Here is a 13,922-nt window from a genome sequence, read left to right on the forward strand (position 1 = left end):
CATACCAGAAGACAGAAAATCCCTAAAGAACAAAGTCCACTAGAAGAGGTACCTGCTCTGTCATTCATTCATTCATCTATGCATTATACTAGACAATAGTTTTAAATGACAACCATTTAAATGTTGTAATGTTTCATATCCAAACAGGTCATTGTTCCAAGAGTTTACAACTCAGTGAAGACCTCACCAGGGAGAGAAGAACCACAGCATCTCCTTACCAGAACCACAGCCCTGTCCTGACCAGAACCACAGCACTCTCCTGTCCAGAACCACATCACTCTCCTGTCCAGAACCACATATATATACATTTTTATATTCCATTTCATGGAAGTTTCTTTATCCATGAAATGAAGTGGGTGGAGAACAAACCCCTCTTCACATTGTTACAGATAGAATTGAACCATTATTTTGAAATGATCAGTAAAAGTGGAAATACAAAAAAGCAATATGTATCATAAAATGTTTTGACAAACTGAAAATGTATCTTGACATGTAGTACCCGTCTGTTAGTTCTTCTCACTGGTGGATTTGGTGGTATCCTGTATAGCTTCCTGCATTTACTCCCAGCAAGCACAAAACCCTTCATAGAGTTGGTCCATACTGACTGTCTCTGTCATTTTGAGGGAAAACACCTGCTCCAGATCAGTGAAGGAGAGGTTTTGTTGCATGTTTATCCATATTTCGTTGATATGCCAAACCGAGAGAACAACAACAGAAATTACTTTGCAGGAATTGGCGTGTTTACTGTGATTTGATGAATATACGGGACAAGGGAGGTCCCGTATGGGACAAACCAATTTAGCCCAATATAAGAGCCATCCCGGCTAATACGGGACAGTTGGCAACCCTATTTGACGTTTTCAAATTAAACTCTCATTTAACGTGTGAAATAGTGTTATTTGACGCGTGTATTTTTTTGACCCGCAAAGACTCAAACTGGGTTCCATTCTGTAAAGCCTCGTTCACTTCAAATCCATTTGTTTTGCACATCCAATTCAAAACATATTTTTTCCTGCAGTCTGAACAGTCAAATAGCACATGGAATAGGATATTTTAAGCTGCCTTCCTGGTGGTTTGAAGTCAGATACAAATAGGATTACTGGCCATGTGACTTGTTGAATGGTCAAATCTGAAGTGTACTTTTGTATATTATCTACCTCACTTGCTTTGGCAATGTTAACATGTGTTTCCCATGTCAATAAAGCCCCTTGAATTGAGACAAAAAGTGAGTAAAAAACACACAAAAAATGTTCAGAACTACAAATGAACTTTCTTCTGTCGATTTTGGGTTGTATAATGTCACAATTCCAACCCTCCTCCTTGATCCGGGCTTGGGACCGGCAAAAGTGACCCGAAAGAGACACTGGCGGAGTTAGTTTTTTTTATTGGATTATTTACTTTATATTTTTAGTTTAGTTTTATACATTTACATCCCGCACTGAATGTAAACCAGGGCGGAAATCAGTTCCGGCGGCTTCGCGCATGCGCGATTCATTTTCAGTCTGGACGCGGAGGGGTGAACATCTCCTCTGACTGCTGCGAGAGGACTGGGCCGCATGTGAGTGCTTTGGGACGGTGTGGGGCCCACGGCAGCACCCGCTGCTCGTTGAGAAGAGTAAGAACGATACGTGCTTTCACGTCAGTCTCCAATAACACCAGAAAAAGTCGCTAGATTTGTCGCTAGTCGCTTTTTTGAAAAAGTCTCGCTAGAGGGGTCTGAATACTCGCTAAATATAGCGACAAAGTCGCTAAGTTGGCAACACTGCCCACATTAGCTAAACATGAATATACTATAACCACATTTCATATGCGTGTATTACTAGCACAGATGTAAACATAATCAGATAAGAGAGATCGGTTCCCAATTTAGCCTTAACATTAAGGTCTAACGTTAACTTACACAGCGACAACTGCCTTGTTCAGGGGCAGAACGACAGATGTTTACCTTGTCAGCCCGGGGATTTGATGTCGTTTACCGGCCCAACGCTGTAACCCACAAGGCTACTTGCCTCTCCTGAAACCACCTACTTTGGCCGAGAACCAATCAACAGTAAGTATAGTTCAGGCCTGATTCTGAAGAGGTGGTTTGAAGTCGCAGTGATATATATTAAGCAGCATTATTCAGGGACTGCGCTGTGAAACTTTATCTCTCATTTTCAAAAGGAATATGAATATTCTGGGGTTTCTTCTCATTTTATGGCTATGCATCACCATAGGTAACCTATTCATTATATTGTGTGGAGACATCTCTTTTGATATTGGAATTAAACTGTAGAATGTTAACTTTGTGCACATAAAATGGGTAATTGGAAAAGTTTTTTTTATAGGCAGCAAATGATTTACTGATTTAATATGTACATTAATGACAGTCAGTGAAATGCTAAATGTGATCTTGGTCCTCTCTCATTAGGAATCAGGGCAGAACCTTCAGTGGACCAGCATGGGTTGAAGGGGGGTTCAATATGTCTGGTTGTTCCAGAACCTCCTGAGATGATCAAAGGACTTCAATGGAGGAAGGACAGTGATGTAATATTTGGAGACAAAGAGATCTCTCCTAAATACAAGGATAAGGTGGACTATAACAATGATAACCATTCTCTGTGTATTAAGAATCTAATGGAAACTGACAGTGGAATTTACATGGTAAACTACAGGAAACATTGGAAACAATCAACTACTACATATAGACTGTTAGTGGAGGGTGAGTTTTCTAAGGCTTCAGTTCTGGTCATTTGCTGTACATTTAATGTGTCTGATCAGGTTCAATAATGAATGTGGGACTAATAATTATCTGTCTCTTCTTTGGTTCTAAAAACTGTCTCTTATAGATCATGTTCCCAAACCAGTCATGGATGTCACATCTCTCAACACAAGTGTGGGACTCTGTGATGTCACAGTGAACTGTTCAGTTAAAGATGGCTGGATGTTGTCTGTCTGTGACAGCGGTCAGTGTACACTGTCACAACAGTCTCCGTCACTAACCGGTGGTAACATGACCATCTCCGTATTGACTGGAAGGATCCAATGCACCAGCAGCAACCACGTCAGCACACAGACCATCTCTCAACCCATGGAGGACTGTAAGTACCATTTAGCCTCCACCTTCACTGTGTACCTCTATCACTTTTTAATAACCTACTAATAATATCATATGAATTCAAGTTAGGTCAAAGTTTTGACATCATTATTGTGATTCTTCTCTAGTTAAGATTGGAATAATTCTGCCTGAAACTATCATTGTATGAACACTGTTCTTAATCTGTGTGTGTGTGTGTGTGTGTGTGTGTGTGTGTGTGTGTGAACTCAGGTAGTGGTAATGTGAAAGCCTCAGTGTTACCAGTTGGCACCATTGTGGGCTGTGTTACTGGTATATTACTCCTAGTTGCTGTGTTACTTGGTGTTGGATACATCAAACATACCAGAAGACAGAAAATCCCTAAAGAACAAAGTCCACTAGAAGAGGTACCTGCTCTGTCATTCATTCATTCATCTATGCATTATACTAGACAATAGTTTTAAATGACAACCATTTAAATGTTGTAATGTTTCATATCCAAACAGGTCATTGTTCCAAGAGTTTACAACTCAGTGAAGACCTCACCAGGGAGAGAAGAACCACAGCATCTCCTTACCAGAACCACAGCCCTGTCCTGACCAGAACCACAGCACTCTCCTGTCCAGAACCACATCACTCTCCTGTCCAGAACCACATATATATACATTTTTATATTCCATTTCATGGAAGTTTCTTTATCCATGAAATGAAGTGGGTGGAGAACAAACCCCTCTTCACATTGTTACAGATAGAATTGAACCATTATTTTGAAATGATCAGTAAAAGTGGAAATACAAAAAAGCAATATGTATCATAAAATGTTTTGACAAACTGAAAATGTATCTTGACATGTAGTACCCGTCTGTTAGTTCTTCTCACTGGTGGATTTGGTGGTATCCTGTATAGCTTCCTGCATTTACTCCCAGCAAGCACAAAACCCTTCATAGAGTTGGTCCATACTGACTGTCTCTGTCATTTTGAGGGAAAACACCTGCTCCAGATCAGTGAAGGAGAGGTTTTGTTGCATGTTTATCCATATTTCGTTGATATGCCAAACCGAGAGAACAACAACAGAAATTACTTTGCAGGAATTGGCGTGTTTACTGTGATTTGATGAATATACGGGACAAGGGAGGTCCCGTATGGGACAAACCAATTTAGCCCAATATAAGAGCCATCCCGGCTAATACGGGACAGTTGGCAACCCTATTTGACGTTTTCAAATTAAACTCTCATTTAACGTGTGAAATAGTGTTATTTGACGCGTGTATTTTTTTGACCCGCAAAGACTCAAACTGGGTTCCATTCTGTAAAGCCTCGTTCACTTCAAATCCATTTGTTTTGCACATCCAATTCAAAACATATTTTTTCCTGCAGTCTGAACAGTCAAATAGCACATGGAATAGGATATTTTAAGCTGCCTTCCTGGTGGTTTGAAGTCAGATACAAATAGGATTACTGGCCATGTGACTTGTTGAATGGTCAAATCTGAAGTGTACTTTTGTATATTATCTACCTCACTTGCTTTGGCAATGTTAACATGTGTTTCCCATGTCAATAAAGCCCCTTGAATTGAGACAAAAAGTGAGTAAAAAACACACAAAAAATGTTCAGAACTACAAATGAACTTTCTTCTGTCGATTTTGGGTTGTATAATGTCACAATTCCAACCCTCCTCCTTGATCCGGGCTTGGGACCGGCAAAAGTGACCCGAAAGAGACACTGGCGGAGTTAGTTTTTTTTATTGGATTATTTACTTTATATTTTTAGTTTAGTTTTATACATTTACATCCCGCACTGAATGTAAACCAGGGCGGAAATCAGTTCCGGCGGCTTCGCGCATGCGCGATTCATTTTCAGTCTGGACGCGGAGGGGTGAACATCTAATCTGACTGCTGCGAGAGGACTGGGCCGCATGTGAGTGCTTTGGGACGGTGTGGGGCCCACGGCAGCACCCGCTGCTCGTTGAGAAGAGTAAGAACGATACGTGCTTTCACGTCAGTCTCCAATAACACCAGAAAAAGTCGCTAGATTTGTCGCTAGTCGCTTTTTTGAAAAAGTCTCGCTAGAGGGGTCTGAATACTCGCTAAATATAGCGACAAAGTCGCTAAGTTGGCAACACTGCCCACATTAGCTAAACATGAATATACTATAACCACATTTCATATGCGTGTATTACTAGCACAGATGTAAACATAATCAGATAAGAGAGATCGGTTCCCAATTTAGCCTTAACATTAAGGTCTAACGTTAACTTACACAGCGACAACTGCCTTGTTCAGGGGCAGAACGACAGATGTTTACCTTGTCAGCCCGGGGATTTGATGTCGTTTACCGGCCCAACGCTGTAACCCACAAGGCTACTTGCCTCTCCTGAAACCACCTACTTTGGCCGAGAACCAATCAACAGTAAGTATAGTTCAGGCCTGATTCTGAAGAGGTGGTTTGAAGTCGCAGTGATATATATTAAGCAGCATTATTCAGGGACTGCGCTGTGAAACTTTATCTCTCATTTTCAAAAGGAATATGAATATTCTGGGGTTTCTTCTCATTTTATGGCTATGCATCACCATAGGTAACCTATTCATTATATTGTGTGGAGACATCTCTTTTGATATTGGAATTAAACTGTAGAATGTTAACTTTGTGCACATAAAATGGGTAATTGGAAAAGTTTTTTTTATAGGCAGCAAATGATTTACTGATTTAATATGTACATTAATGACAGTCAGTGAAATGCTAAATGTGATCTTGGTCCTCTCTCATTAGGAATCAGGGCAGAACCTTCAGTGGACCAGCATGGGTTGAAGGGGGGTTCAATATGTCTGGTTGTTCCAGAACCTCCTGAGATGATCAAAGGACTTCAATGGAGGAAGGACAGTGATGTAATATTTGGAGACAAAGAGATCTCTCCTAAATACAAGGATAAGGTGGACTATAACAATGATAACCATTCTCTGTGTATTAAGAATCTAATGGAAACTGACAGTGGAATTTACATGGTAAACTACAGGAAACATTGGAAACAATCAACTACTACATATAGACTGTTAGTGGAGGGTGAGTTTTCTAAGGCTTCAGTTCTGGTCATTTGCTGTACATTTAATGTGTCTGATCAGGTTCAATAATGAATGTGGGACTAATAATTATCTGTCTCTTCTTTGGTTCTAAAAACTGTCTCTTATAGATCATGTTCCCAAACCAGTCATGGATGTCACATCTCTCAACACAAGTGTGGGACTCTGTGATGTCACAGTGAACTGTTCAGTTAAAGATGGCTGGATGTTGTCTGTCTGTGACAGCGGTCAGTGTACACTGTCACAACAGTCTCCGTCACTAACCGGTGGTAACATGACCATCTCCGTATTGACTGGAAGGATCCAATGCACCAGCAGCAACCACGTCAGCACACAGACCATCTCTCAACCCATGGAGGACTGTAAGTACCATTTAGCCTCCACCTTCACTGTGTACCTCTATCACTTTTTAATAACCTACTAATAATATCATATGAATTCAAGTTAGGTCAAAGTTTTGACATCATTATTGTGATTCTTCTCTAGTTAAGATTGGAATAATTCTGCCTGAAACTATCATTGTATGAACACTGTTCTTAATCTGTGTGTGTGTGTGTGTGTGTGTGTGTGTGTGTGTGTGTGTGTGTGTGTGTGTGTGTGTGTGTGTGAACTCAGGTAGTGGTAATGTGAAAGCCTCAGTGTTACCAGTTGGCACCATTGTGGGCTGTGTTACTGGTATATTACTCCTAGTTGCTGTGTTACTTGGTGTTGGATACATCAAACATACCAGAAGACAGAAAATCCCTAAAGAACAAAGTCCACTAGAAGAGGTACCTGCTCTGTCATTCATTCATTCATCTATGCATTATACTAGACAATAGTTTTAAATGACAACCATTTAAATGTTGTAATGTTTCATATCCAAACAGGTCATTGTTCCAAGAGTTTACAACTCAGTGAAGACCTCACCAGGGAGAGAAGAACCACAGCATCTCCTTACCAGAACCACAGCCCTGTCCTGACCAGAACCACAGCACTCTCCTGTCCAGAACCACATCACTCTCCTGTCCAGAACCACATATATATACATTTTTATATTCCATTTCATGGAAGTTTCTTTATCCATGAAATGAAGTGGGTGGAGAACAAACCCCTCTTCACATTGTTACAGATAGAATTGAACCATTATTTTGAAATGATCAGTAAAAGTGGAAATACAAAAAAGCAATATGTATCATAAAATGTTTTGACAAACTGAAAATGTATCTTGACATGTAGTACCCGTCTGTTAGTTCTTCTCACTGGTGGATTTGGTGGTATCCTGTATAGCTTCCTGCATTTACTCCCAGCAAGCACAAAACCCTTCATAGAGTTGGTCCATACTGACTGTCTCTGTCATTTTGAGGGAAAACACCTGCTCCAGATCAGTGAAGGAGAGGTTTTGTTGCATGTTTATCCATATTTCGTTGATATGCCAAACCGAGAGAACAACAACAGAAATTACTTTGCAGGAATTGGCGTGTTTACTGTGATTTGATGAATATACGGGACAAGGGAGGTCCCGTATGGGACAAACCAATTTAGCCCAATATAAGAGCCATCCCGGCTAATACGGGACAGTTGCCAACCCTATTTGACGTTTTCAAATTAAACTCTCATTTAACGTGTGAAATAGTGTTATTTGACGCGTGTATTTTTTTGACCCGCAAAGACTCAAACTGGGTTCCATTCTGTAAAGCCTCGTTCACTTCAAATCCATTTGTTTTGCACATCCAATTCAAAACATATTTTTTCCTGCAGTCTGAACAGTCAAATAGCACATGGAATAGGATATTTTAAGCTGCCTTCCTGGTGGTTTGAAGTCAGATACAAATAGGATTACTGGCCATGTGACTTGTTGAATGGTCAAATCTGAAGTGTACTTTTGTATATTATCTACCTCACTTGCTTTGGCAATGTTAACATGTGTTTCCCATGTCAATAAAGCCCCTTGAATTGAGACAAAAAGTGAGTAAAAAACACACAAAAAATGTTCAGAACTACAAATGAACTTTCTTCTGTCGATTTTGGGTTGTATAATGTCACAATTCCAACCCTCCTCCTTGATCCGGGCTTGGGACCGGCAAAAGTGACCCGAAAGAGACACTGGCGGAGTTAGTTTTTTTTATTGGATTATTTACTTTATATTTTTAGTTTAGTTTTATACATTTACATCCCGCACTGAATGTAAACCAGGGCGGAAATCAGTTCCGGCGGCTTCGCGCATGCGCGATTCATTTTCAGTCTGGACGCGGAGGGGTGAACATCTAATCTGACTGCTGCGAGAGGACTGGGCCGCATGTGAGTGCTTTGGGACGGTGTGGGGCCCACGGCAGCACCCGCTGCTCGTTGAGAAGAGTAAGAACGATACGTGCTTTCACGTCAGTCTCCAATAACACCAGAAAAAGTCGCTAGATTTGTCGCTAGTCGCTTTTTTGAAAAAGTCTCGCTAGAGGGGTCTGAATACTCGCTAAATATAGCGACAAAGTCGCTAAGTTGGCAACACTGCCCACATTAGCTAAACATGAATATACTATAACCACATTTCATATGCGTGTATTACTAGCACAGATGTAAACATAATCAGATAAGAGAGATCGGTTCCCAATTTAGCCTTAACATTAAGGTCTAACGTTAACTTACACAGCGACAACTGCCTTGTTCAGGGGCAGAACGACAGATGTTTACCTTGTCAGCCCGGGGATTTGATGTCGTTTACCGGCCCAACGCTGTAACCCACAAGGCTACTTGCCTCTCCTGAAACCACCTACTTTGGCCGAGAACCAATCAACAGTAAGTATAGTTCAGGCCTGATTCTGAAGAGGTGGTTTGAAGTCGCAGTGATATATATTAAGCAGCATTATTCAGGGACTGCGCTGTGAAACTTTATCTCTCATTTTCAAAAGGAATATGAATATTCTGGGGTTTCTTCTCATTTTATGGCTATGCATCACCATAGGTAACCTATTCATTATATTGTGTGGAGACATCTCTTTTGATATTGGAATTAAACTGTAGAATGTTAACTTTGTGCACATAAAATGGGTAATTGGAAAAGTTTTTTTTATAGGCAGCAAATGATTTACTGATTTAATATGTACATTAATGACAGTCAGTGAAATGCTAAATGTGATCTTGGTCCTCTCTCATTAGGAATCAGGGCAGAACCTTCAGTGGACCAGCATGGGTTGAAGGGGGGTTCAATATGTCTGGTTGTTCCAGAACCTCCTGAGATGATCAAAGGACTTCAATGGAGGAAGGACAGTGATGTAATATTTGGAGACAAAGAGATCTCTCCTAAATACAAGGATAAGGTGGACTATAACAATGATAACCATTCTCTGTGTATTAAGAATCTAATGGAAACTGACAGTGGAATTTACATGGTAAACTACAGGAAACATTGGAAACAATCAACTACTACATATAGACTGTTAGTGGAGGGTGAGTTTTCTAAGGCTTCAGTTCTGGTCATTTGCTGTACATTTAATGTGTCTGATCAGGTTCAATAATGAATGTGGGACTAATAATTATCTGTCTCTTCTTTGGTTCTAAAAACTGTCTCTTATAGATCATGTTCCCAAACCAGTCATGGATGTCACATCTCTCAACACAAGTGTGGGACTCTGTGATGTCACAGTGAACTGTTCAGTTAAAGATGGCTGGATGTTGTCTGTCTGTGACAGCGGTCAGTGTACACTGTCACAACAGTCTCCGTCACTGACCGGTGGTAACATGACCATCTCCGTATTGACTGGAAGGATCCAATGCACCAGCAGCAACCACGTCAGCACACAGACCATCTCTCAACCCATGGAGGACTGTAAGTACCATTTAGCCTCCACCTTCACTGTGTACCTCTATCACTTTTTAATAACCTACTAATAATATCATATGAATTCAAGTTAGGTCAAAGTTTTGACATCATTATTGTGATTCTTCTCTAGTTAAGATTGGAATAATTCTGCCTGAAACTATCATTGTATGAACACTGTTCTTAATCTGTGTGTGTGTGTGTGTGTGTGTGTGTGTGTGTGTGTGTGTGTGTGTGTGTGTGAACTCAGGTAGTGGTAATGTGAAAGCCTCAGTGTTACCAGTTGGCACCATTGTGGGCTGTGTTACTGGTATATTACTCCTAGTTGCTGTGTTACTTGGTGTTGGATACATCAAACATACCAGAAGACAGAAAATCCCTAAAGAACAAAGTCCACTAGAAGAGGTACCTGCTCTGTCATTCATTCATTCATCTATGCATTATACTAGACAATAGTTTTAAATGACAACCATTTAAATGTTGTAATGTTTCATATCCAAACAGGTCATTGTTCCAAGAGTTTACAACTCAGTGAAGACCTCACCAGGGAGAGAAGAACCACAGCATCTCCTTACCAGAACCACAGCCCTGTCCTGACCAGAACCACAGCACTCTCCTGTCCAGAACCACATCACTCTCCTGTCCAGAACCACATATATATACATTTTTATATTCCATTTCATGGAAGTTTCTTTATCCATGAAATGAAGTGGGTGGAGAACAAACCCCTCTTCACATTGTTACAGATAGAATTGAACCATTATTTTGAAATGATCAGTAAAAGTGGAAATACAAAAAAGCAATATGTATCATAAAATGTTTTGACAAACTGAAAATGTATCTTGACATGTAGTACCCGTCTGTTAGTTCTTCTCACTGGTGGATTTGGTGGTATCCTGTATAGCTTCCTGCATTTACTCCCAGCAAGCACAAAACCCTTCATAGAGTTGGTCCATACTGACTGTCTCTGTCATTTTGAGGGAAAACACCTGCTCCAGATCAGTGAAGGAGAGGTTTTGTTGCATGTTTATCCATATTTCGTTGATATGCCAAACCGAGAGAACAACAGCAGAAATTACTTTGCAGGAATTGGCGTGTTTACTGTGATTTGATGAATATACGGGACAAGGGAGGTCCCGTATGGGACAAACCAATTTAGCCCAATATAAGAGCCATCCCGGCTAATACGGGACAGTTGCCAACCCTATTTGACGTTTTCAAATTAAACTCTCATTTAACGTGTGAAATAGTGTTATTTGACGCGTGTATTTTTTTGACCCGCAAAGACTCAAACTGGGTTCCATTCTGTAAAGCCTCGTTCACATCAAATCCATTTGTTTTGCACATCCAATTCAAAACGTATTTTTTCCTGCAGTCTGAACAGTCAAATAGCACATGGAATAGGATATTTTAAGCTGCCTTCCTGGTGGTTTGAAGTCAGACACAAATAGGATTACTGGCCATGTGACTTGTTGAATGGTCAAATCTGAAGTGTACTTTTGTATATTATCTACCTCACTTGCTTTGGCAATGTTAACATGTGTTTCCCATGTCAATAAAGCCCCTTGAATTGAGACAAAAAGTGAGTAAAAAACACACAAAAAATGTTCAGAACTACAAATGAACTTTCTTCTGTCGATTTTGGGTTGTATAATGTCACAATTCCAACCCTCCTCCTTGATCCGGGCTTGGGACCGGCAAAAGTGACCCGAAAGAGACACTGGCGGAGTTAGTTTTTTTTATTGGATTATTTACTTTATATTTTTAGTTTAGTTTTATACATTTACATCCCGCACTGAATGTAAACCAGGGCGGAAATCAGTTCCGGCGGCTTCGCGCATGCGCGATTCATTTTCAGTCTGGACGCGGAGGGGTGAACATCTCCTCTGACTGCTGCGAGAGGACTGGGCCGCATGTGAGTGCTTTGGGACGGTGTGGGGCCCACGGCAGCACCCGCTGCTCGTTGAGAAGAGTAAGAACGATACGTGCTTTCACGTCAGTCTCCAATAACACCAGAAAAAGTCGCTAGATTTGTCGCTAGTCGCTTTTTTGAAAAAGTCTCGCTAGAGGGGTCTGAATACTCGCTAAATATAGCGACAAAGTCGCTAAGTTGGCAACACTGCCCACATTAGCTAAACATGAATATACTATAACCACATTTCATATGCGTGTATTACTAGCACAGATGTAAACATAATCAGATAAGAGAGATCGGTTCCCAATTTAGCCTTAACATTAAGGTCTAACGTTAACTTACACAGCGACAACTGCCTTGTTCAGGGGCAGAACGACAGATGTTTACCTTGTCAGCCCGGGGATTTGATGTCGTTTACCGGCCCAACGCTGTAACCCACAAGGCTACTTGCCTCTCCTGAAACCACCTACTTTGGCCGAGAACCAATCAACAGTAAGTATAGTTCAGGCCTGATTCTGAAGAGGTGGTTTGAAGTCGCAGTGATATATATTAAGCAGCATTATTCAGGGACTGCGCTGTGAAACTTTATCTCTCATTTTCAAAAGGAATATGAATATTCTGGGGTTTCTTCTCATTTTATGGCTATGCATCACCATAGGTAACCTATTCATTATATTGTGTGGAGACATCTCTTTTGATATTGGAATTAAACTGTAGAATGTTAACTTTGTGCACATAAAATGGGTAATTGGAAAAGTTTTTTTTATAGGCAGCAAATGATTTACTGATTTAATATGTACATTAATGACAGTCAGTGAAATGCTAAATGTGATCTTGGTCCTCTCTCATTAGGAATCAGGGCAGAACCTTCAGTGGACCAGCATGGGTTGAAGGGGGGTTCAATATGTCTGGTTGTTCCAGAACCTCCTGAGATGATCAAAGGACTTCAATGGAGGAAGGACAGTGATGTAATATTTGGAGACAAAGAGATCTCTCCTAAATACAAGGATAAGGTGGACTATAACAATGATAACCATTCTCTGTGTATTAAGAATCTAATGGAAACTGACAGTGGAATTTACATGGTAAACTACAGGAAACATTGGAAACAATCAACTACTACATATAGACTGTTAGTGGAGGGTGAGTTTTCTAAGGCTTCAGTTCTGGTCATTTGCTGTACATTTAATGTGTCTGATCAGGTTCAATAATGAATGTGGGACTAATAATTATCTGTCTCTTCTTTGGTTCTAAAAACTGTCTCTTATAGATCATGTTCCCAAACCAGTCATGGATGTCACATCTCTCAACACAAGTGTGGGACTCTGTGATGTCACAGTGAACTGTTCAGTTAAAGATGGCTGGATGTTGTCTGTCTGTGACAGCGGTCAGTGTACACTGTCACAACAGTCTCCGTCACTAACCGGTGGTAACATGACCATCTCCGTATTGACTGGAAGGATCCAATGCACCAGCAGCAACCACGTCAGCACACAGACCATCTCTCAACCCATGGAGGACTGTAAGTACCATTTAGCCTCCACCTTCACTGTGTACCTCTATCACTTTTTAATAACCTACTAATAATATCATATGAATTCAAGTTAGGTCAAAGTTTTGACATCATTATTGTGATTCTTCTCTAGTTAAGATTGGAATAATTCTGCCTGAAACTATCATTGTATGAACACTGTTCTTAATCTGTGTGTGTGTGTGTGTGTGTGTGTGTGTGTGTGTGTGTGTGTGTGTGTGTGTGTGTGTGAACTCAGGTAGTGGTAATGTGAAAGCCTCAGTGTTACCAGTTGGCACCATTGTGGGCTGTGTTACTGGTATATTACTCCTAGTTGCTAGGTTACTTGGTGTTGGATACATCAAACATACCAGAAGACAGAAAATCCCTAAAGAACAAAGTCCACTAGAAGAGGTACCTGCTCTGTCATTCATTCATTCATCTATGCATTATACTAGACAATAGTTTTAAATGACAACCATTTAAATGTTGTAATGTTTCATATCCAAACAGGTCATTGTTCCAAGAGTTTACAACTCAGTGAAGACCTCACCAGGGAGAGAAGAACCACA

General features: G+C 40.5%; 2 protein-coding genes across 2 annotated transcripts; both read left to right on the forward strand.

Moving 5' to 3' along the window:
* The first annotated feature begins 1,402 nt into the window (after positions 1 to 1,402).
* Positions 1,403 to 4,304, forward strand: LOC118941495. The gene is made up of 5 exons (XM_036955130.1): positions 1,403 to 2,050; positions 2,411 to 2,701; positions 2,829 to 3,080; positions 3,308 to 3,462; positions 3,562 to 4,304. The coding sequence occupies exons 2-5, from the start codon at positions 2,491 to 2,493 to the stop codon at positions 3,652 to 3,654; spliced, it is 711 nt and encodes a 236-aa protein (XP_036811025.1). The 5' UTR covers positions 1,403 to 2,050; positions 2,411 to 2,490; the 3' UTR covers positions 3,655 to 4,304.
* A 629-nt stretch (positions 4,305 to 4,933) lies between these two features.
* LOC118941496 lies at positions 4,934 to 7,739 on the forward strand. Its single transcript, XM_036955131.1, has 5 exons — positions 4,934 to 5,464; positions 5,825 to 6,115; positions 6,243 to 6,494; positions 6,748 to 6,902; positions 7,002 to 7,739. The coding sequence occupies exons 2-5, from the start codon at positions 5,905 to 5,907 to the stop codon at positions 7,092 to 7,094; spliced, it is 711 nt and encodes a 236-aa protein (XP_036811026.1). The 5' UTR covers positions 4,934 to 5,464; positions 5,825 to 5,904; the 3' UTR covers positions 7,095 to 7,739.
* The last annotated feature ends 6,183 nt before the right edge of the window (positions 7,740 to 13,922 follow it).

This window comes from Oncorhynchus mykiss, chromosome 19 (assembly GCF_013265735.2).
Source record: "Oncorhynchus mykiss isolate Arlee chromosome 19, USDA_OmykA_1.1, whole genome shotgun sequence".
NCBI lineage: Eukaryota > Metazoa > Chordata > Actinopteri > Salmoniformes > Salmonidae > Oncorhynchus > Oncorhynchus mykiss.

Bases quoted from the DNA above. Each gene is read 5' to 3' on its own strand.
- LOC118941495 (XM_036955130.1), top strand. From the start codon at position 2,491: ATGATCAAAGGACTTCAATGGAGGAAGGACAGTGATGTAATATTTGGA. The intron at 2,702-2,828 runs GTGAGTTTTCTA...TGTCTCTTATAG, and splicing joins ATATAGACTGTTAGTGGAGG to ATCATGTTCCCAAACCAGTC. The intron at 3,081-3,307 runs GTAAGTACCATT...GTGTGAACTCAG, and splicing joins CTCTCAACCCATGGAGGACT to GTAGTGGTAATGTGAAAGCC.
- LOC118941496 (XM_036955131.1), top strand. From the start codon at position 5,905: ATGATCAAAGGACTTCAATGGAGGAAGGACAGTGATGTAATATTTGGA. The intron at 6,116-6,242 runs GTGAGTTTTCTA...TGTCTCTTATAG, and splicing joins ATATAGACTGTTAGTGGAGG to ATCATGTTCCCAAACCAGTC. The intron at 6,495-6,747 runs GTAAGTACCATT...GTGTGAACTCAG, and splicing joins CTCTCAACCCATGGAGGACT to GTAGTGGTAATGTGAAAGCC.